General features: G+C 36.2%; 1 protein-coding gene across 2 annotated transcripts in view; it reads left to right on the top strand.

Annotated features, from left to right (window-relative positions):
* LOC124365049 (dynein axonemal heavy chain 10) overlaps window positions 1-24,837 on the top strand; it is a 212,494-nt gene that overhangs the window by 144,824 nt on the left and 42,833 nt on the right. For both annotated transcript variants that reach the window (XM_046820968.1, XM_046820958.1), the window contains exons 49-62: window positions 1,236-1,342; window positions 1,642-1,749; window positions 3,234-3,422; window positions 4,643-4,825; window positions 6,479-6,656; window positions 7,306-7,449; window positions 7,705-7,834; window positions 9,713-9,908; window positions 10,669-10,866; window positions 11,488-11,632; window positions 12,750-12,936; window positions 13,416-13,608; window positions 13,696-13,848; window positions 17,181-17,368. In XM_046820968.1, coding sequence (XP_046676924.1) covers window positions 1,236-1,342; window positions 1,642-1,749; window positions 3,234-3,422; window positions 4,643-4,825; window positions 6,479-6,656; window positions 7,306-7,449; window positions 7,705-7,834; window positions 9,713-9,908; window positions 10,669-10,866; window positions 11,488-11,632; window positions 12,750-12,936; window positions 13,416-13,608; window positions 13,696-13,848; window positions 17,181-17,368 — 2,299 coding nt within the window. The remainder of the gene's footprint in view (window positions 1-1,235; window positions 1,343-1,641; window positions 1,750-3,233; window positions 3,423-4,642; window positions 4,826-6,478; window positions 6,657-7,305; window positions 7,450-7,704; window positions 7,835-9,712; window positions 9,909-10,668; window positions 10,867-11,487; window positions 11,633-12,749; window positions 12,937-13,415; window positions 13,609-13,695; window positions 13,849-17,180; window positions 17,369-24,837) is intronic.

Genomic DNA, 24,837 nt, shown 5'->3' with positions numbered 1-24,837 from the left:
TATTAGAGTTCATATGGCGACAACATAAGTTGAAATAAAATAAAGACAGTTTTGAATCTATCTTGAATTCTTTATCAATTCATTCCTATCTCAATCCTAATGAAATACAGTGTTATTTTATATTTTGTTGTCAAAAATTTATGTTTAGATTGCCTGCACTTGACAAACATTAAATTTTTGCTGCGATGGTGTTAAAATGTAAGTACTGAAAATGGTCTGGTTTGCTCTTCTTATTGCAAAATATAGTATAATTAGTCCATAGTACTAATAACATAGTAATTGGTACGCTAGAGACACAGTTATTCAGAAAGCTGTTATTCATATTTCTAGGTTATCTGAAGTATATTATAAGAATAAAAATGTATTTATCTTTCCAACAGCAAATTTTTGTTGTAATCCAGTCGCTATTAACATAAATCCATCTAAAAAATGGAAGCCACAATTAAAATTATTTGTGAATTGTTGTGTTTGAGGTGTGGCTAGAAAATAACCAGATTGGTGGAGCCACAGAACAAACGCATTAAAGCTGATCACCTGATTCCCCCTCCTCGAGTTTCGTCTGGCTCCTGTACTTTTTTGTCCATAGCACCAATTATAAGCAATTAGTCTTATGTCTCTCCATCAGAAAATTTTGAGTATCCAGAAAGAACAGTGTGTGAACACCAAATTTGAAAGTTATGCTACCTTCTTAAAAAAAGTGATTACCTGTGATGACTTGTGGTTTTTTACTTACAATCCCGAAACTAAATGTTAATCGATGCATTGGAAATCCCCTGCTTCTCTAGGGCAAAAAAAAAACATGAATGACAAAATCAAAATTCATGGGCATGATGATTGTGTTTTTTTTTATATCAAAGATATTGCGCTCATTGATTGGATACCAGGCAGTGAATCAGAATTACTACTCGTACATTAGCATCCTGATTACACTACATGAGCATGTATGAAGAAAACAGAAAGATTTGTGAAAAACAATCAAGTCTCCTCCACCAGTAAAATGCTCCAGCTCACAAAGCTTTGTCAGTAAAAACGTTAATAGCCTAACACAACATCCCTGCCTTATATCATCCACCCTACTCACCCAACATGACCCTCTGTGACTTTTTTTGTTTCCTACAGTTTTCAGCTTTGAAAATAATGGGATTTTAGACTGTTGAAGCAGTAAAAGAAAAAGCTACAGTCATGAACAGGGTTGCGTAAAATTATATCGATTAAAACTAAAAAAATTATTTCAGGTTTCTTTGCTGCCATGGGTAAAGCAGGAGGTGGTCGCAATGAAGTAGACCCTCGTTTCATGTCCATGTTCTCCGTTTACAACATGACGTTCCCCTCAGACAGTACAGTAAGAGCAGCTACAAAAATGAGTTAGATTTAATTTATTAAAATATAAACTAAATTTATATTTTTTGTGTATTTATTACTTGTTTATTTTACAAGTTATAAACATAGAATATGAGAAGTGTATACAATTAACAAATATCCAGCATATATATTGTATTTTATTTACAAACAACTTCCTGTTTATTGGTTATTTATTATTTCTTTTTCCAAAATTCCATCTGTGTTTTCAAAGATAGTTTTGCGTTTTCTCTCTACCACTGTATACTACTAGACAGATGAATTCAAGAAAACTTATTGTAGGTGAGACACATCTACCAAAGTATTCTAGTGGGACACACTGACCAGTTCCCAGCAGAGGTGCAGGCTATCATCCCAGATATTGTCAAGGCCACTCTGGATTTGTATAAGGTACCCTCTTCAGATGTATTATAATTACTCTAATTGGTAATAATTTGCACACTTTTTTAAAATTGATTATGCAAGAATGTTTTTGGCTATTACAATATTTGAAAAGTACGAGGGTCGTCCATAAAGTAACCGCCGTTTGGGCGTGGCACGATAAGTAGTGGGGGTAGCGCCGCCATTCTCACATCGGTGTGCGCAGCCATTCAGTACGCTTCTAGCTGTACAAGGGAGAGCATCGTGCGATCACGCGTTCTTTTGGTACAACGTAAAAACATGAGCGCCGTGATAGAAAATCCCGCCACGTGTGAAGTGCGTGGTGTAATAAGATTTCTGTGGTCGAAAAGTTACACAGCAGCTGAAATTCATCGTGAATTGAGTGCAGTGTATGGCCCAAACATTATGAGCGAAGGTGTAGTCCGTCAATGCAATGGGGTCATACCGCTTCGCCAAGCAAGCCGAAAAAAGCTCGCCAATCTTTTTTAGCGAGAAAATTGATGGCTACAGTTTTTTGGGATGCTAAGGGCATCTTGCTCGTTGAATTTATGGAGCGTGGTACGACCATTACAGCTGCAGCTTACTGTGAAACCTTAAAACGGCTACGACGAGCGATTCAAAACAAGCGTCGTGGTCTTCTGACATCTGGTGTTGTGTTTGTCCATGACAACGCCCGCCCTCATACAGCTCAAAGAACGACAGAACTTTTGAAAAAGTTAAAATGGGACGTTTTTGACCACCCCCTCTACAGCCCGGATTTGGCTCCCAGTGATTTCCATCTTTTCCCGTACATGAAGCGGTGGCTTGCATCTCAGAGGTTTGCGAGTGATGAAGAGCTTGAAAACGCTGTAACATGTTGGCTACGTTCTCAGGCGGCAGATTTTTTTAAAGACGGAATTTAAAAAACTGTTAAAAGATATGATAAGTACTTGAATTTGTATGGTGAATATGTAGAAAAGTAGAGAAAAGCTGCAGTTTTAACATTTATATAATAAAATTTTTGTATCTCAACTAGTTTATTTCTTATTTCAAAACGGAGGTTACTTTGTGGACGACCCTCGTATCTAAACTATTGTAATAGGAATTCAATATTTTTCTGATAATAATGCTAATTAAGTAAAAAATGTAGTCCTTTTCCTGGAACTATAGAAGCTCTCTGTATTTCATTCAATAACTATCAACTCCATTGTTTAAAAAAATTATCATATTCATCATTATGCTGATTTTCTAATACCTCTTAGTGTAGTTTTGTTATAATATGAGTTTTTGTTAAAAATGTCTAAAAGTGTACATGTATAAGAAAAGCTAGCTTTGAAATTTATGGTATTTAATTTAGAGAACTGTTTTTAGAAGTCTATTTATTAGTAATACACAATTTTTTTCTTATCTACTTATAGGCTATAAGGTATACCTAGCACATTTATTTCTGGTTATTTATGTAAGTAAATGACAAGAATATAATTTATTTTTTTTTGTTTGTCTTCACCCCACAGATAATAATAGTGGAGCTGCCACCAACCCCATCCAAGTTTCACTATATCTTCAATCTGCGAGACCTGTCCCGTATAGTGGCTGGACTGTGTCTGACTGCTCCTCATGTATTCATAGGGCCTCAGCACATGGTGCGTGGCTGGCGCAACGAGTTCACCAGAGTCATCTGTGACCGTCTCATCAACAAGGAGGTAGAGCTAGAAGATTTTATTCCAACCACCCTCTCTATATATTTATAAAAATTATGAATTTCAAGAAAAAATATTTTATTTTATAACATACTAATTTAAGTTTATATAAGTAATGAATTCTGCCTAAACTAAACACTAAATATTTTTGGTACGTCGAACTTTGTTCATCTACCAGATAGTTACGGTATGGAGCTCATGAGTGAAGTAGCGGGAAGAATGCCCCCTCTGTCAGTCAGGGGTCCCTGTCAATCCTTTTCTCTGCATTTATAGAAACATTGCACATGCTAGGATATGAATAATTTACTTATGTTTTTTAACTAAATAACATTACTTATTTCATTTGTAATTCCAATAAATTATTATAATTTTCTTTATATTTTCATTGGAACAATTTTGTTTGCATAGTATTTTTAACCATATTGTTTCGGTCATTGTTTTTGTTTTATTTCTGTCTATTAGACTATTTTCATCGGTTAGTAATTCTAATGCTGGTCATTATTTTATTATGTTTGTAAAATTGTTTAGTATTAGTAATTATACTGTTATTTTTGCTGTTATCAATAATTCATTTCATATGTTTAAACTATGTGCATTAAAACAGTATTGATAACACAAATACAAAAAAGTCGGCCACCTTGTAGTGGGTACCTTAGGCAGACACTGGGGTAAGTATAACAGCATATTTTTTAAATTCGCTTGAACCAACCCCATCCCCCTGTACCTTCACTTCACCAAACGTGAGCTCTGTACAGTATCACCACCCTAGTCTGGCTCTGCTGATCAGGAAGCAGTGATGTTTGTAGGGTGGATGTCATTTTGTGTTGAGCGGGAATTGTACCTTTCTCTTTAGTGTTAAAAATTATTTCATTAGCTTATGTAAAACAGAATGTTAATATTTACTGTTCAAATCTGTTGTACATATATATGTCAAACCGTGGTAAATCACTATGAGAGATACTTTATATACTGTATAATGTGCTTTACAAGTTCATTTTTCATAAAATTGTTTGTATTCATTAACATATTTGAAAGTGCTATCTACTTGAAATGTTATAATGTAAGATTGAGAAAATTATGTGAATCAAGATTCATACAACTTTCTCCATTTTCATAATTCTTATACAAACAAAGAATGTTGACTTTGGTTAATTAGTTAGCTATGTCAAACGTTAGAGTTTTATGAATTGTAAAGTTAACATTAATATTTTTATTTATTTTAGGACCAACAACTGATGGACAAACATGTTGAAGAGTCTGTTGAAAAGTATTTTGAAGATCACATTGAATATGTGATGCGCAGCCCTTTATTGTTCGGGGATTTCCGAAATGCCATGTCAGAAGGGGAAGCTCGTGACTATGAAGACCTTCTTGATTACGATGCTGTATATCATTTGTTCCAAGAGGTCAGATTCACTTATTGTCACAATGAGGATAGAACGATTTATTTTAATGTGAAATTATTTAAAGATAGTATGCAAGGTCTATTCCTTTAAAAAGTATATCTAGACTGATATCTCAGTGTATAGGATAGAATAAGGATTATTGTAAAATAACACAGTGAAGTTTTGAACTTTCAAAAACTGAAGGCGAATCTGAATTAATGAAATTCAATAGTATTCTTTTCTTTCCTTAAGCTTCAATTTTTCAATTATATCAATGATGGTATGTACAATATAGTCAAAAGCTTTTCAGGATATCCCCATTATAAAAATGCATCATATATGTCACTGCAGTAATTTTTAAGATCTTCACTATCGCTGCATAATTTTTTAGCTTGTGTAACCAGGCTTTTAGGAATTGATCTTTTTATATATAAAAGATGAAAACTGTTGTATCGACGATTTTGAAAAGTGTTAGTATGTTTTACACCAATTTTGTGTTTGAAGTAACTTTCCTGGATGTAAACGTCAATACCCAGAAATGTCACTGACTCTGTTGATATTTTCCAAGTAAATTTTAAATTCCTATTGAAGGAGTTTAAGAATGTGTTTAATAAATCTAAAAGTCTTTAATTACTGTCAGTCCGTTACATAAAAATGTTGTCAATATATCTAGTCCAGAATAAAGGTTCAACCATTTGAGAATCTAGACACTCTTGTTCTAATTTGGCTATAAACCGATGTGCGTATGATCAGGCCATTCGGGTACCCATGGCTGTTCCTTTCTTTTGTAAAATAAAATTTGTTGAAATCGAAAACAATTGGAAGACAATATGAAATTTATGAGAGCAATGATGAAGTTAGTGCTTGGTTTTGATTTCCAGGCCTTTACAGGGTGTAAAAAAAAGGGTGGGCTGGCTATGTATTTTTAAATTCTGTGTGTGATTTTAAGCTAAAAATGAAAATAACTTTTTTTCCAATTTCCACTTTGTTTAGCTGCTAGCCACTATTTTGTATTTATCACTAACAAATTATTATCTCTAAAACTAGTAAAGCTAAAGAAACCAAATTTGGCACATAGGTTTGAATTGGTAAGAGAAAAAAAGTAATTGTTATTTTCTTTAATATTAATAAAATAGCGTCTACTGAAATTTTTTTAAGTAAAATAACAAAAATACCAGTATAGTTATAGAGAAATGTACTAGACACCAAATATTTGGATAATTTTATTACAACTCTAACGGTACTTGTTTCAACGGAATCCGTCAAGGCATAAGCAAGCACAACCACTTTAAAGAAACGCTTGCTTAAGGAGCACCAAACATGACATAGTTGAGATTTATCAGTTGTTTTTTGCTCCTGGCTTCTACAAGAGTATAACTTCTGAATAGTATATAACTCTTTAATCATAATAAACATTTCAATAAGTGCTACGATTAAGGCACCAATAGTCTATATTATTATTTGTGGGTGGACATATTTCACTGATATTTACGTTATGCATTTGTAAAGTGGATGTATTGGTGTTAAATACTATTAAATAACACTTTATCACAAACATAGGTTCTGAAAAATTACTTACAAGCTGTCCTTCAGTTACTGATAGGTGTTAATATTTTAAAACCTTTAAGTGGAGATTGTATCTTGAATTTGTTATTCATGGAATACTGTTTTCAGGTAGTAGAAGAATACAATGAGAGGTTCACCAAGATAAACCTGGTGCTTTTTAATGATGCTCTAGAACATCTGACCCGCCTGCACAGAGTGATGAGAATGCACAGGGGCCATGCCATGGTGGTGGGTGTCGGCGGCTGTGGCAAGAACAGCCTCACTCGGCTCGCTGCATTCACTGCAGGTAAGTACCACCTATGTCAGATAAATAATGCTCAAGAGTGGCTACACAAAGGAAACCTATCATTATTGCTTGCTTTATCTTCTAGAAAAAAATGTCTTTTAAATCCTAATTCTGAACGTAACTAACCTTGGAATCAGTGAGATTTGTGCTGTTATAAATAAATCTTTTGATTCTTAAAGTATTATAAGTTGTAGGTATGTTTGGTATCCAAAAATAAAAATTATAATCAGATTTTGAACTTGTAACAAATTTTTAAAAGTTTAGTAAAATTTCTCACATACTTTGATTGGATATTAATCAAGTGAATCAATATTTCATATTTAGTGCTATTTCTAATAATACTTCATCTGAAAGGATAACAGAATTTTGGACATTTGCCATCATTATGTGTTACAAGGACAGAACACTTTGTTTTGAGTACTGGAACCCACCCATCCTCTTCTTCAGGTGTAGAAACTTTGGGTATTAAGTTTTGTTAAATATAGAAGAAGAAGATAGATTCAAATTCAAAAAATGGCAAATATCCTAAATCCTGTTATCCTTTCTTAACATTGGTATAATAGTTTACACTAATAATTTAATTACATGCATGGTCAATAAATACACCTCAGTTGCTTAACGTATATAAAATAAAAATTATGGTTTCTAGGTTGTTTGGTGTTCAGCATTGCTCTCAGCAGAGGTTATAATGAGGCATCCTTCAAAGAGGACATGAGGAAACTGTTTGTACAGTTAGGAGTGCAGAAAAAACCTACAGTGTTCTTGTTTACTGCTGCTCAGGTTGCTGAAGAGGGTAAGTCGCTAAATTAAATATAGATTATGTTTCATAGAAATATTTTTAGGTTATAGTGAAATAAATATTATTAAATTATAAACTGGAACATTATTATACTTATGAAGTACCTTATGGCTTTTGCATTACTGTCAGTGGCTCTTCTCCCATATAGTTAAAGGTGAACATAAATAATAGATTAATACTGGATATAATAACTGTGTGAAAATAAAATTGCATTCTGTTTCTGATAGAAATGTTTACACACTTTTTCAGGTTTTCTGGAGATGATAAACAACATTTTGATGATTGGTATGATACCTGCTCTATTTAATGATGAAGATAAAGATAATATAATTGGACAAGTGAGGAACTCTGCAAAAGCAGAGGGCTATGGAATTACCAAGTATGTTTACATTATAAAATTCTCTTTCTGCTTTACAAATATTACAACTCTTTTTCAATTTTACTATGTTCTGCAGACATTATAATATATCATAACTCTTTCCATTTTAAGCATATTATCACAAATAATCCTGTGAAGTAATAAATTTCTCAATCTGGTAACAGTAAAAAAATGCAAGCATTAATTATAACTATATTTTTGAACAAAACTATTCGTAAACATTGTAGATGGCACCTACATACAAAATGTTATTTCTAACAACTTAGTGTTTACGCTGATTATGTTGAGATGTAATTCTTGGTAAGATGAAATAAATCCCCAATTAATCATAAACGTAATTCTAAAGTAACGGCTGAAAGTTCAGTGAAGGGTTTCATGATTAGAGAAAATAGGCTCAGAATCCAAATAGCACTAACTTCGCCAATGCATTTAGTCATTGCCAATAAAGGAAAGGAAAGGAGTTGTTACACTTACCTATAGAGTTCCCTGGTGCACATGCACAGAAATACAGCACTTGTTGAAAAAAGGTAGCTGTGATAGTGCTTCTTGAACTGACTTGGCACATATATTGGAGTGTGAAGACTGCCACTTTGCACCCAAATAACCTAATTAACGACTAAGTCAAAGAAACAGCTTTCCCAGATCCTCCTTGGATAAAATTACAATAAAACAGAATTAAAAGCTCATTTATAATATATAAAAACTAAAAATCAAGTAGCTACTCACTCTTAAAATGAATCAACGCAAAAACTTAAAATACCTAACATAACCTCTACTCAACCTAGCAACTTTGACTAGCCAACACTGCTGAATCAAGAGAAACTCTTGTCCAGCATACACCAGGATGAGAAGATAAGACCCAGTGACAGTTTTATTAAAAGAAAAATGCAATGACTTTCGGTGGTGATCTGCGAAACCAAATATATTTTGACTGTACTTTTACTGTCACTTTTATTATCACCTTATTTTGCTGTACCATTACAATGTTTTTTTTACTTCACTTCTTGTATAAGTATTTATTTATGGTTATGCCAGGTAAATAAAAAGGTTCTCATGTACCTCTTATAAAAATCTTTTAAGAGATGCATTCTATAACTTTTTGTGGAACATACACACTTTTGAGTCTTTCCAAGTCCTTGTAGTCGAAACTGTAACACTGTTGCTAATGGCTGCAGAACACTGCCCATCCATTCCCTTTATCTTTCCACCTGAGTAGTTACACTAGTAATTTCTAGCAGGGAAGCAGTTGTAGAGGCTGCCAAATTTCATCTCTTCTACACTAAGAAATTGGGATAAATATTTTCTATTTTTCATATATAATGTGATAGTGTTACTAAATTTAATATTTCAACGTAAAATCTGTTATTGAATATGTTCCATATTTAGAGAAGAATTTCCCTAAATGTTTAAATGTTTCAATGAACTTTTATGGACAAAGATAAGTGCTGTTTCATTAAATCTCTAATTGTGTGGTTGTCTGTCTAAACACCACTAGTTAATTTCTAGAATTATATGACAACTTGGAAGGGTCTTAGCTCTGGAGAGTGTTTATGACAAATATTTTCTAAAATTAAAAAATTTTATATTTAGCTTTAGAAAATCCTTTAAACATTTGTATTTTAAGTTTATTTCAATGTGTTGAAAAGATATTTTTATGTTGACTATTATTTGTTTATAAAAATTATAAAGTTTCCCAATACTGAATATATTATGTTAGCAGGTGAGAGAATAATTACTCTAAAGTCATAAATCTCAAGATATGATTCTTGTCATCCACTACAGTTTTAAAAATCTTGTGAAACGAACCTTTATACTATAACAATCTACAATGATCCAATTTTTTAAAGTGTTAACAACCAATGTTACCAACCATTACAGGGAGGGCTGTTGGAATTACTTCACTAACAAGTGTGTGGACAACCTGCACGTGGTCCTGTCCATGTCTCCAACTGGTGACATTCTGCGCACACGTTGCCGTAGCTTTCCTGGCCTTGTCAACAATACCTGCATCGATTGGATGTTCCCCTGGCCCCCTCAGGCACTCTATGCTGTTGCCTCCCGCTTCCTTAAAGATGTCAGTGTTTTATTAGTTCATCTAGAGTAGAATAATTTATTTCAGTGTGTTAACAGCCCTGCATACCAATATTGTGTTGGTCAAGTCCCAGAGATATTTTTGAAAGAAATATAAGTTATTAGTAACAAAATTGTTGATGTAAATCAATATTCTAGCATCTGGATCATATTGATCCTTTATTCATTCACACTATATGAATTTTTCAATTGTTTATGCTTGTCCAAACATATATAAAAAACTATAACCTAAAGATGACATTCTTATTAATCTAAATAGACAGACTGAGTTTTTAAAGGGCTCTAATAAAACTATAGAATGTTCTTCCAGCCAAATAATTCCTCATATGGCGTTTAAAAATATTAAAAATGTTGATATATTAATGTGATCGTACAAATACTAGACTAAAGTGTCTGGTCGACATTTTTGGGCGGTAGCAGTTGTGTCAACTGTTATATTTGTATTTAGGGCCTACATTATAATGCCATATTTGCTTTTATATCTCAGAAATGTGTATTGTATATGAATTTTATGTAGAATCTTTATATCTTCATAGATAGATCTGTAGTTTATTAATTATTGGGGGTAATACTGTTCTTTCATGGTAGTGCCCTCTATGCTATGCATGTTAAAATAAATAACTTGTTTAAAATAAACTTCAATTGTTTGTTTCATCTTCAAGTGCAAGAGAGTGTGTTAACTTATTTAAACAAGTTATCTTACTTAATAAATTCTACAATTCTGGTCTACTTTTGATGTACAGGTGCCAAAGATCCCCGAGCAATTCTTGTCACAGATTGTGGAACATGTTGTGGAAGTTCATACCAGTGTTGGGAACTACACCAAGGACTTTTTAATAAAATTGAGACGGAAAAATTACCTTACACCCAAACACTACCTTGATTTTATTACAATATATCTGAACCTTCTAGAGGAGAAAAACAACTTCATACTTGCACAAGTAAGTCAAGTTTTTGTTAAATATCTATACAAACACTAAGTTTATTGTTAATAACTCACTAGTGTTTTGTTATTTTAAATGTATTAATCATTTTATGTGTAAACAATAATTTTATTAATTTTATATAAATAATGGCCTCTAGATGTTATTTAATCTGTAAAAATGTACACTCTATTAATATGCCTCATAATATTATCATAGTATGTCAGAAATCTTTCTCTGTTTACAGACTAAACATTTTAATTTCACCTTATTTCAGAAAATCATCAATATCTCATCTTTAAGTCTTCAATACATGAATATTTTCACTGTAGGAATACATAAAATGTTAAACCTCTCAAGTAACATAACAATTATTTTAATATTGAAAATAGTTTAATTGGACCTTTAAACACCATATTGAAATCTGTATCAGAAACTTTTTCACAGAGCCACATTTTGTGGAAATAATTAAGTAATAGAAGGTTTTAATTAGAGAATTATTGTAATGTAGTAACTATTTCCATAGCGCATATCATTAGTTTTATGCTTGGTATCTAAGTACATCTTGGGTTCAATTGTTCAAACAGTTACATTAAAATAATCTGGAAAATTTCTCCAGACTATTGTGTATTTGTTTAGTGTAACCGGCTGGAGGGAGGTATGACGAAGATAGCTGAGGCCTCGGTCCAACTGGATGAGCTCAATGCCAAGCTGGCGATACAGAAAGTGGTGGTGGCACAGAAGACTGAGGCCTGTGAGAAACTACTGGCTGAGATAACTGTGGGTCAGTTACTTCATAAACAACTTCATAAAACAGAATAGGCCAACATAAGTTGAAATTTACTATGACAATATATGCATATGATCGAATGAATGCTTAAGTTTTTCAACTTCAACTGTTGAACTTTGTGTAAGACTGCCTGAAGTTATTCCCAAGTTGGGTTGAAATGGCTGATTCACTCAATAAACAAAACTGTATTGATGAATAAATACAGTGTGAGACAAAAAGCCCTATTAATTGTTTAGGTTATTTCAATAAAGTGTATGTGTTTTCAAAGTTGCAAAGTCTTTTTTAACTGACTTTTTAAGGTAATGTTAGTAGAAATCATATACATAAGGGTAACATATAAAGTAATATTTTGTTGCTTAACTGTTTCGTTAGATTTTGTCTTCATCTGTGACATTTTAAAAGCCTTTTAAACCTATTTTGTTATTTTATGATTTATTATGTATATCTCATTTAGAATGTTTTCAATGATTTGGTTTCATGTTTAGAACACACAATGATAGTTTAACCAGATGAATCACCAGTGATGGATTTGACAACGATTACAGGTACTATAAATGTTCAAGTTAGTTTGATCTATTGTCTGGGACTTGGATTGTTGTCTAGTAAGTAAAGCTCTCTATCACAGTTCAGTGATGCTCCTATTTTTGTATTCTTTTCAAACATGGACTTGGATGTAGGGAGTGAATCCGTGTTTCATCCAGAGATAAAAGTCCTCTGATTTCCACTGTACAAATCACTTTTAGAAAATATCAAAAGATTTGTAGAAAAATGTTGTCTAGTTACACAACTATGATATAATATAATAAAAATTGAGAAATAGATCAATATGGCTTAAATCCATGTAAGTTCTTCCTAGAGATGCTACTGACTGAAAAAAGCTTTATATTTTTTTATTATGATATATGACAGCATAGGTTTACCAAACTGTCCTCGTAATATGGATGATCAAATCAGATGGATTTAACTGCATTCTGCTTTACTATCATTCTAGTTGATGCACTGTGTGTCATCAGCCTCAAAGTTCCCCACAAACAATAAAATGAGTCATACAAAGTATATTCACTAATAGTTAATCTTGTGGCACTAACTTAATGTATCATTTGCAAATTAGCCACCGATGAGGCCACCTCCAAGAAAGAGATAGCTACTACTAAGAGCAAGGAGATAGAGATCCAGAGCAAGGAGATAGCTGTGGAGAAGGGAGAGGCAGATGCAGAGCTTCAGGAGGCATTGCCAGCCCTTGAAGCTGCCAAGGAGGCGCTGTCTCATCTAGAGAAAGCAGACATCACTGAGATCAGGTTAGCCTCTTGCGTGGTTTTATCTGCATTTGTAAAAAAATGAACCGGTTAAGCCAACTCAGTTAAGGGTTGAAGATTTTAATGGAAATTAAACACATTAAGGCAGGAACCAAGCTTGCATTACTTTTCACTCAGACCAGTGTATTAATATTATAGGTAGATTGAATATAGGTTCTTCCAAAGATGGCTGTGAAAGTGCTATTTCAGCTTTTTTTATAATTTTTTATTCATCAATCACTGAGGAAAGTTTTTATGTTATAAAAATCTACTGAATGAACATTTAGAAACAACATTTAATAATGTCAGTGTTGTAGAACGAGAGGAAATTTTAGATTGATATTCAATTTGTTGGGAGATCCTAGGCCTGAAAGGTGAACACAAACTGAAAGTGTTTATCTGTGGTAATCTGCTCTAGTTGTCTTGCTTAGTTTCTTTCGGTTCATCTTATATTAAATTAAGATTTAAATTGTTGTTGACAGGTCCTTTGCAACTCCTCCAGAGCCAGTCATGGTGGTCTGCGAATGTGTGGCAATCATCAGAGGGCTCAAGGACACCAGTTGGAAGGCTGCCAAGGGGATGATGACAGATCCCAACTTCCTCACAAGACTCAAGGAGATGAAGTGTGAGAATGTTACTCAGAAACAACAGCAGGCAGTCAAAACTCTCATGAAGGTATTAATCTGACAATGGTTTTCTCAGGTACTCTACTATATTAAACTTCTTTGAATTTTGCTGACCATAATGTGTTTGACTTGGAAGAACTGCAAGAAGCTGGAAGACATGGAGAGTATCAGTAAAGCAGGCTATGGACTGCTACAGTTTGTCAAAGCAGTGCTGGGATTTTGTGCAGTTTACAAGGAGGTCAAGCCCAAAATCGAACGAGTTGCTCAGCTTGAAAAGGAATACAACACTGTAAGTACTAAAAAGTTATACTTATTGCACACTGAAAGACTTGATCACTAATTCTGGAGTTTTCCCTGAACATCATCATCTTAGACAAAACGATTGCTTCTACGTTAATTCTTTATTGCTTTTCTCCAATTGGATAGGAGCTTTAAAATGCCATTGATAAGATCTTCACTGTATCATAGGCTGGTTTGAGATCAGTCAAACACAGTTGTCAGCAATGGTGAACTTCTCCAATTACCTTGTTTCTTATTTGCTTGATTTATTTAATGATGTTTCTGATCATATGAGAGAAGTACACTGAAGATGCCTTCAATTTTCCTGATAGTTAATATTTCTCCTACTCCACATAGCTGTATATTATTACTTACTTGTGTTAATTGCTACTAGGAGGTTATTTATTATTTAATTGGGCAATATATTCTTAATAGTTTTTTAATAGCAGAAAACCACAGTTATAGCAACTGCTATTCTACTTTCATGTTTATACGTCTTTCTATAGTATAATATTATCCTGCATAGAACAGTAGTATCTGGGGTTAATGCTGAAAGAATTGAGAAGTTGCAGAACCCTGCTATATTGGTATATTTTTTTGTCTTAGAGAATACTCTCTAAAACTACTCAGCTAAAAACTACTTAACTACTTATTTTATTTCAATGAAATACACATTATACATGAAATATAAAAGGAACAAAAGCCACACTAAAGAAACATATTTTTTTCCTTTCAATAGAATACAAACTTTAACAACAAATAAACTTATGTAACTCTGGTTTTTATTTGCAAGCTGCAGCTGGCAATATCTAAATACACCCTAGTACTTTATATAAAAATGTCAGACATTTAAAAACATGCTTCATCTTGACTACTGAAGCAACTACAAATACTAGAAACATGATTAAAATACAATTCATGCCCGATATAATTTATTTTGTAACATGAAATCAGGGGACATTAAAATAGTACTCACTCTCATTTTTAACAAACAATGAGAACAAAATCAAAAATAAAATATCATAACAAGCTTATATAGTGTTATGAACACATTTTTTTATGCTATATACACCTTTAAAAATATTATGAGGGAGAATTTATGTATAGGATGCAATACAGTATGAGTACCTATTACATTATAACAGTGTCAAAAACTTTTGAAACTGTGAAAAACCACATAAACACAGTATTTTTCAACATGTATGCAATAAAAAAGGTAAAACTCCAAAAGTAGAATTAAAAATAATGTGAATAAAAATAAATAAGTGAAATGAAAAAAAATAAAAAAATATTATATACTGTAAATTGATAAATGAATAATGAATAGAACTATTTGTTAAGGACTAAGATATAACAAATTCAATAGTAAACAAAATTAAGAACATCTAACAGTAAAATTGACAAATAGACAAATTCATTTATTTACATATTCTTCAAGAATAGTAATAAAATCACACATGTTTAAAACACAATAGTTAAGTATATTAAAATTAATATTGTTGACAATAAATGATGTCAGAATGCGTCTTGGAATCTCCATTCTTACCTGCATGCTTCTAGGAATTCTTCAAGGGTATAAAATGGCTGGTTTACAAGGAAGTTGTAGAGTTTCCTCTTCAGAGCTTCTCCCTTTAGTCTTCTGATACTGTCTGGTAAAGTGTTTCATAGCTTTCGGCCGATGTAAGATGGCTTTTCTTTAAAAAGTGCTGTACAGTGTGGAGGCAGAACAAAGTCGGCTGTGTGATGGGTGTTATGTGAGTGGAGGCCTTTCCCTGTTTGGAGATTCAACTGATGAGCATGCAAAATTACTCCTTGAATGTACAGCCCAGTAATGTATGGTCATTATTTCCATAGATTGGAAGACATGTCTGTAGCTTCGTTGGGGTTCAAGATCAGCAAGGGTTCTTATGGCTTTTTTCTGTAATATAAGAACCCTTTTGAGATTTTCAGCAGAGGATCCACCCCACCCAATAAGCCCGTATCTCATATGGGTTTCCACTAGTGAATGATAAGCTGTCATTGCTGCCTGAAAATTCCCAATCCATTTTATCCACTGGACAACAAATATGCCAATGCTGATTTTTTTTACAGAGGTTGTCTACATGCTCATTGCAGGTGAGATTCCCATCCAGATTGACACCAAGGAATCTTACATGGTTTGCAGTTGTAACGTCAGATATGTTAGTGATGTGGTCCTTTCTTTTAATGAAAAGAACTTGTATTGTTTTTAATGAATTAACATCCAGGTTATTTCCTCTGCAATCCTTCATAGCCTTATTTAGCAAGTTACATGCAGCAACTCCTTCAGCAGAGGTATTTCTTATCAAGAGTCTTGTGTCACCTGCATACATCACACAGGTGGTATTGTGGTCTTGGAGGTATATTGGGAAATCATTGACAAAAAGAACAGAGACAGAACATTGCTGTAGTTAGTTCTTGGTGATAGAAAAGTTCTTATTGGATTTACATGTAATCAATACCTTGAAAACCGTCAAGATACAGAAAAACTATTTATGATAAAATGTTTAAGTAACAACAAAAAATATTTCTATGAAAACAAACAATAAACACAATTATCACAACTTTGTTATTTTTATAAAATATTTATCCTTCAAGAAAAGTAAATATTTTTGTCTTAAATAATTTAATTGAATCACAAAACAAGTGTGGAGGTTTGGTAGGAAAAGCTCTACAAGAGACTTCATAATCTACAAAAAAAGAGGCAGTTTTGAATCCCTCCCATATATACATATCAAACATTTTATGATTAATAGTTTTTTGTATCTTAACTGGTTTTCAAGGTATTGATTACGTGTAAATCCTATAAGAACTTTTCTATCACCAAGAACTAACTATAGCAATGTTGAAACAAGTTCAAACTTGGTACAAAAAAGATCTTTTAAATACCTTTACTAAGTTTGTTGGCCATTTCTTTCCATTATGGTGGCAGTTTAAAGCTTTTAAAAATTCACAACTCCATTATTTATGAACATAGAGAAAAACCTACAACTATTCTGGAATGCTTATAACATTTACCAAACCTTTTGTTAAAACTTTTTATCTTGAATAGTTTTTTGAGATTATTGAATACATGCAAACCCTATCAGAATAAATTAATAATTAAGTTGTTACAAAATCTACCTCCTTCTTTTAACTGAGCTGGAAAAACTATTTAATAGTTTATATGGAATCAAAGGAGATATTGGACTACTTTAAATTTTTATAAAGTGTGTTTTTGTTCCTCTTTAAAAAATTAAGAAGGGATCAGTATTCATAATTTTTAAATGGCAAAAATAGACAAGTATATGTTTATGTTGTCTAAATAGATTGACCTTTTCACAGGCAAAAAAATACCTTGATAACCTTAACAGACAAATTGAAAAAGTAGAGAAGACACTAAGTGAGTTAAATGAGAGATACGTTGTTGCAATGAAAGAAAGACAAGAGATTCAAGAGGAGACAGACATCATGCAGAGGAGACTCATTGCAGCCGACAAGCTGATATCTGGACTCAGTTCTGAGAGTCAGAGGTAGGACATCTTATTAGAGTTTCTAATTCTTTACCAGTATATATCATCACACATGTAATTAGCAATGAAAATATAAAGGAATATTATTTTAATATTTATTTATTATGTGTTGTATATTGTATGAAATTAATCTCAAAACGAATATATTCTATTTATTTCTAAGAATATGTAAGGCATATTTGTAAAAAGGTTTATTATGGAAAGTAGTATAAAATCTATTTCTGATACAATAACCTTGATTTTAAATAATTTTTTGGTACCATAGAAAACTTTTATTGATCCAGCATCATACCGATTTGCAGTCATACTGATTAGCCAACTTTCAATTTCTTGTCTCAAATCATCATCATTTACAAAGCACCTTCTCCCAAAATGTTACTTTAGCAGTAGAAACTGGTTCAGTGGTAGAAATCAATAAAAAGTTGAAATTGACAACAAAATTATTGAAAACCCATATGAAATAGCTGAAAATTTTAATACATTTTCTGCACTGATATTACCAATTTTACCAACTGAGAATTAAACAATTTTTAATAGCTTAAATAAACAGCTGTTCACATTAATCAGCTCATTGACTTTAAAAATCAGCTGTTCAGAGTAAAACAGTTTAGAAAACTATACTTCCTGTTGTGTAATGTGTAAAACATGGTATTATGTTTGGTAGTACTAATCAGTTGTTTTTTATTCAATTTTAATGAAAAAACCACTGTTAGATTTAGAATAAAGATTACAACATTTTAATATTTTTGTAAAATTGTCATACAGGGTATCGATTTTGCGGAATTTAACATAAAAATGTATGATTGGCTGCCATTTTGAAACGGTTAAAGATAATTTGTTCATATTTTTTTTTCAAATGGGCATACAAAAGGTCAACACAACTGCAAAGTTTCATAACTTTATCTTTACTGGTATAAAAGATATAACTTTTTTAGTAAAAATCACATACAGACAGATAGACGGAAAACTAAATGTTTTAGGACATACCTCCATATGAAGTTTTTTGCTCATTTTCACATCTAGAACAAAATACCACAATATTGGGACACCTTTAGGAAACACCCTGTATATATATATGCACTGGTAATTATATGGGTAATATACAGGTACTTTCATATATTTAGTAAATGAAACAATTTCATTTACTAAATTCTCCCATCTTGCACTTACTTTCGTTAGATGCAGATTGACAAAATGATCGTGTGAAACGATGTATAGGAAATTTAACATGTTTTTTGTTCTTTTTATAAATTTTGTTCTCCCTCTAGTGAATGACAACACTGACTTTGATAACTAAGAGGCAAGGAGCAGATATACTGATAAATTTTTTTTTTTTTTTTTTTTTTTTTTTTTTTTTTTTCCTTTGGGATATTGGGGTGGATTCATAGATCCTCACACGTCAACCTGAGCTTATTGTGTGCCCCTTTGATGTTAGAGGGGTAAGCCTATCTTCGTGCCCTTAATTAGGCTAAGAAGCTTTTTCCCCCGATACTAGCATCTGGTTCGTCGCCTGGTTGTTTGTCACCGAAAAGAGCCCTTCTCCTTGCTCCCAGTCTCTCACAGTCCAGTATTATGTGTTTTGCAGTCTCTTCAGACTTATTGCAGAGTCTACACTCCGAGGCCTCATTTCGTAAACCTAGAGTGTTTAGGTGTTTCCTGAAGTGGCCGTGTCCCAGTGATCAAGGCAATCACTTGCTTAACCCGATCCCTGCCCAGCCCCATCAGCCATCTGGTGAATCCGGAGCTAGAATCGGCAAAGCAGTCTTTTGCCGAGTGCTTGTCCTTGGTGACTCTGCCACCGCACGCGGTGTGTCTTCCTGGACCATTTGTTTATACTTTGGTAAGCGGCTGACTTGCTTATACCACAACTCGGTTCTGGACCGATGTATGGCATGCTTGCTCCGCTTTTGGCAAGCCTGTCGGCGCATTCGTTGCCACCTATGCCTGTGTGGCCCGGTACCCAACCAAGACGCACACAGTTGCGTGATCCAAGCTTGCAGAGAGTGTTAAAGCACTCCCACACAAGCCTGGATGAAATGCTGTTGGAGTCAAGAGCTTTAAGAGCTGCCTGACTGTCTGACATTATACAGATGTTCATTCCCTGGTACCTTCTGGTGAGGCCTAGGTTGGCACAGGCTAGGATTACCATAGATTTCGGCTTGAAATATGGAGCAGTTTCCGACCCCAAACTGCCGCTAAGGGCAGTTCTAGGGGATTGACCTAAACACTCCATATCCAGTTCTACCCTTAATAAGCGAGCCATCCGTGTACCAGACAAAGCTCTTTCTTATTGTTGGGATGTTATCTTGCGATTTCCACTCATCTCTGGAGTAGAAGTCAACAGTGAATGGCTTATTGAATACGAACTCCGTTCTCATTGTGTCGGAGACCATTTCGGAGAATAGCGCTTGGGTTTACAGCTTCAGTGATGGCGCCATGGCTCGCGTTAGACGCGCCATTCCTCCACAAGCCAGCAACCATCAGCCGATAAGCTGACTTACGCGCTTCAGCTTTTATATGGACATCAAGAGGTAGAAGTCCTAAAGCCACCTCGAGGGTCGCTGAGGGACTGCTCCTGAATGCTCCGGTTACAAAGATTGTGCCAAGCCTTTGTAAGCTTTCAAGCTTGGCTTTGGCAGTTACCTGATTCACCTTTGTCCACCAGACTAATGAACCATAAGTGATTTGAGGCCTTACAACTACTTTGTAAAGCCATAGTGCTATGTGGGGTTTTACGCCCCATGAGAATCCTGCAAGTCTCCTGGACGTCATGAGCGCCCACTTTGCTTTGTGCAGGATATTATTAAGATGATCATTCCACGTAAGCTTATGATCTAGAGTCAGTCCTAAATATTTGACTGTCTTTGACCACTCCAGCTGAGTGGATGCGAGTTTCAGCCTAGAAAGAGACTCTAGGTTCTTTTTCCTAGTGAATGGTACAACTACTGTCTTAGAGGGATTTACTTTCAGTCCCTCTCCCTGACACCAGTTGTGTACATGTTGAAGGTTGGTATTCATGATATCAACAACAACATTTGTATATTTTCCCTGTACCATAAGGACTATGTCGTCTGCATATCCTTGGACATAGATTCCGTTGTTAGTAAGGTCCTCAAGTAGACCATCTACTACTAGGTTTCCACAGTAGAGGTGACAGGATGCCTCCTTGAGACATCCCCTTGTGGGTGCGATCACAAGCGATACTTCATTAAGATCGGCCCTGATCCGTCTGGAGCACAGCATGGCCCTAAGCCACCGGCACAGAGCTGGCTCGAGGCCACGTCGCTGTGCTCCACTTACCATTGCAGTGAATTTGGCATTGTCGAAAGCTCCTTCAATGTCTATGAAGGTGCACAATGCCAATTCCTTGGCGGACAGGCTAATCCTCAATCCTACTGACTAGTTGGTGCAGTGCTGATTTCACAGGATTTGCCTTGCTGGTATGCATGTTGGTTGCGATGAAGGGGGAGTGTCTGAGAGAACTCCCTTTCTCAGGTGCCTCTCCACCAGTCTTTCTAATGTTTTCAGTAGAAACGAAGATAAACTGATGGGACGAAAAGATTTAGGGACAGAGTAGTCCGCTCTCCCTTTTTTTAGGGATGAAGACCACCCTGTTGAGACGCCAGACTTGTGGTATGTACCCATAGGCTAGGCTCGCCCTGAATAGTTCACATAGAAGGGTAAGGAGATTCTCCGGCCCTTGTTGAAGCAGGGCCGGAAAGATTCCATCCCCTCCTGCAGATTTGAAAGGGGCAAATTTTAGAAATTGCCCATTTGGCTTTAGAGAGAGTGACAATCCTTCTGGCAATGGCCCAGCTACCACGACAAGCTCTTGGCCGTGAGCCTGCCTCGCGGTTACCAGACGTTCCAGTGTCGTCATTCTCAAAGATACAGTCAGGGAAGTGAGTCTCAAGGAGAAGTTTGAGGCTATCACTAGACCCGGAAGTGTGTTGACCTCCCTGGGACCTTAAAGATCCCAAGTGGACCGGTTGGGACTTGAGGCTAGTAAGCGTTGCAGTCTAGCTGGCCCGGCGCTTAACTCATTTACCTTCTGTGTAAACTGCCTCCAGGAACTTTGTTTTGCTTTTTTAATCGCTAGGCTGTATTCTGTAAGAGCTCTATGATAGGACTCCCAGATACGGCTCCTTTTGCATTGATTGTACAGCTTCCTGACATTAGCCCTTTTGCGAGCGAGGTCCGCAGTCCACCACTTAGTATTGGTTCGACTCTTCCCCCGTCGCAATGGGGCAATTGTCGTGGAAGCTATTGATTATAGCATTCTGCAGGTCAGAAGCTATCTGATCTATGTCTGTGAAGCATCGCACCCTTCCGCCTACCGATCCCAACTGTGACTGAAGGTCAGACTTATATCCCAACCAGTCAGTCCTCCTGGGGATTGCGATAGAGGACCTCTGCAGCCTCATCTTGCAGGTTAAAGCGGATATACCTGTGATCCGATAATGAGGCCTCTTCGCTTACGTGCCACTTATCAACCATTCCAAGTATACCTTGTGTGCAGATTGTTATGTCAATAACTTCTTGTCTAATTCGTGTTGCGAACGTAGGGCGGTTACCTTTATTACATATAAATAGGTCCCTACTTAGAAGAAATTGTAAAAAGTGCCTCACCTCTGGGGTTAGTGTTTGTGCTGCCCCATCCAGCAGAGTGATGGGTGTTGGCGTCACAACCTAGAAGAAGTTGTTGACGTCTGGCTTGTGCTTCTTCCACCAGGAGCTCTAGGTCTCTTGATGGAGGGAGTTCCCTGGCATCATATGGCAGGTATACGGAGCCTACAATTGTGCTCTGCACTGTGCCTCCATTCTTCCAGGTCAGTGTGCCCACAGTAAGATCTCTGGAGCAGAATTCGTTGAGGGTTAGAAAATCCAAGCCTCTCCTCAACAGGATGCAGGTTCTGACATTCCCTTAGAGAGGTGCAGTAAATTAACTTACCTTTGGTTTCATTTAGGCCCGCCACTCTCCCTTGGTGAAGCCATGGTTCTTGTATCAATGCCAGATCAAAATCCCTCTTGGAGGAGAAGAACTGGCAGAAGGCTGCCGAGGCAGCTCTACTACTGTGCTGGAGGTTGATTTGTAGAACTCGTGGCATTGTCCTTGACTGTCGAGGAGACAATTGAGACCTGCCAGAGTCCTAAGTTGGCTCTACAGTTGGAAGCCTTCACAGCCTTGTAGCAGACCTCGTCCAGGAAGCAGACGAATCCGTAACCTTTCGGTCTGGCTTGGATGGAAGGATTTTCCACTCGTTTACATTCAGGTTGGGGTTCTGCTTATTAAACATCTCAAGTACCTTTTCAGGTGTCTTCTTCAGAAGCTTCGGGTGAGCTCTGGAAAAACACCCTAGTGGACCTCAAGATGTCCTTACGCAGTCCCACTCTCAGAGAGATGTCATCTCCCAGAGGTTTTATCCTTTGAATAACTTCTTCCAGCCAACGTTTGGTGTGTTCGTTGATGCAGGAAGCAATTAAAACACCTTTCTCTAGGTAGGTGCCCGCAAACGATTGGAACGGAACCATCCTCCAGGGGTATTGGATTTCTTCCATAATTGCGTCCTCGATGGCTTCTCCTTGCTCTGCACTTAGCTTCGCTTCCGGTAGCCTTCGAGGGCTATGGCCATTTTGATTGCTGCGACCTCTCTGTAGGTAGCCTTGGGTGTGCTACCAGAGGCCTCGGGATCGTGGGCTTCGGGCTTTTGGGTTTCCCTCCTAGCCTTCTTTGCGGGTCCCTCCGCGGAGGGCGGGGTGACCAAAGTGCCTCTGGGGCGCTTGGCCTGACCCCACCCCCGCCTTGGCACCCGCAGTTGGGCCCGGAGTTGAGACCTCCTGCCGTTCTTGATTCTTTTTCCTCTTCTTTTTCCCCCTCCTCCACTTGGAAGGGTCAAAAGCTTCACCCTTTTCGAGAAGTTTAGCCTTTAGTGCTTCTCTTCTTTGAGCAGTGGTGAGATTGGGCCTCTTCATTCTAAGGTTGCCGAGTTGCTCTGTGGCATCATCCAGCGTACCTGTAGACTTGGGAGTGCTTGGGCTGTTGAGGAGCTGATCTTCTATATCTTGAAGGGATTTTGCTTCCTCAGCGCTTGTGCTGGCCTTCCTCAGATAAAGCCTTGCCATGTATGGGAGCTTCAGTGTGCAATGAACCTCCTGTGTTCCTAAGGCACTTTGTTGAGGAGAAGGTAGGCGATGTTGGCATAACAACCTCTTGAGTTGTGTTGCCAGGTGGTGGTATGTGCGAGGTAGCTTCAGGAGCTACCTCAGCAGGAAGAGGTAGGTTTGAAACAGCTTCAGGAACTGTTTCAAGGGTTGGTTTGTTTTGATTTTTTGTGTTTGTTTTTTTTCCATGTTGTTCCCACGAGAAGCTAGGGAATGGAAGGTCCACCCAGACAGAGCCCCGCATGCCTGGGTAAGCTGCTTTTAAACTGGAGGGTCGCCGGTGTCCAGAGTCCGCATAGTAAAGAACTGGTTTGCCACCAGCCATTCAGCCCTGGCCTACGCTGTTCCACCGTGGCTTGGCCCCTAGTGGGAGAAATGAAAGGGAAACTAGATCGAAGAGTTGAGGAACTTTACCTCAGATAGAAGAGAGTGAAGAAGAGAGATAGGCTGGACACATAGAAAAGTGTGCCAGCCATAGGCCTTCCAGAACAAGAAGAGAAGGGATCTGGAGCATTAGCTAGGGGTACCTCGGGGTCGCCATTACCCGTACGGCCTTGAAAGTAAGACCGCCCCTGAGGGAAACTGATAAATAAGTGGAAATCAATCAAAAAGGCACGGTGAGGGAACTGGTGGGAAGGGGGCCTTTCTTATAAACATTATATGACTCATACTTCTGAGTGAATATAGCTAAGATCTGTGCACACGGTTCTAGTGAGTTAAGTACAGTATGAGATAATGCAATTTAATGTTGCTTTGCCTATGTTTATGAATACTAATACAGTAGAACCCCTCATATCCAGCCTCGGTTTTACCGCACCTCGGTTTATCCGGCCACTTCCCGGAAGCCAATATCGAATTTTATTTACTACGGCTTGCGGACGCGCAGTTGCACGCACTAGTCTACCACGACTTGTGCGTTATTTTGGTGTATCTATTTGTTTACATTTTCCTGTGTTGTCCTCAGTTGAGCTAGTAGGTTTAACATGTAAACAGTTCGTTGATTATTGCCAGTGCGGTTAGTACAGTACAGTACAATTGTTTTATTTCGTCAAGTGCTGTGTACTGTAGGTTGGTTTATCCGGCCGAATCGTTATCCGGCCAGGGGCTCGGTCCCGTGGTGGCCGGATATGAGGGGTTCTACTGTAGCTCACACTGTAAATTGTAGCTGGAATCTCCAATGGAATTGAGAATTTAATCTCTGTTGGTATTGTTAAGTGAATGATTAATTATGAAGTTCATCATTTAAAGAATTTGCCATAAAAAAACCCAGTGCTATTAAAATTTGTACATCTACTAATAATTTTAAT

The sequence above is a fragment of the Homalodisca vitripennis genome, chromosome 1 (assembly GCF_021130785.1).
Source record: "Homalodisca vitripennis isolate AUS2020 chromosome 1, UT_GWSS_2.1, whole genome shotgun sequence".
Lineage (NCBI taxonomy): Eukaryota > Metazoa > Arthropoda > Insecta > Hemiptera > Cicadellidae > Homalodisca > Homalodisca vitripennis.
The sequence above is the reverse complement of the archived record's forward strand: the minus strand, read 5'-3'. Positions and strand labels throughout refer to the sequence as shown.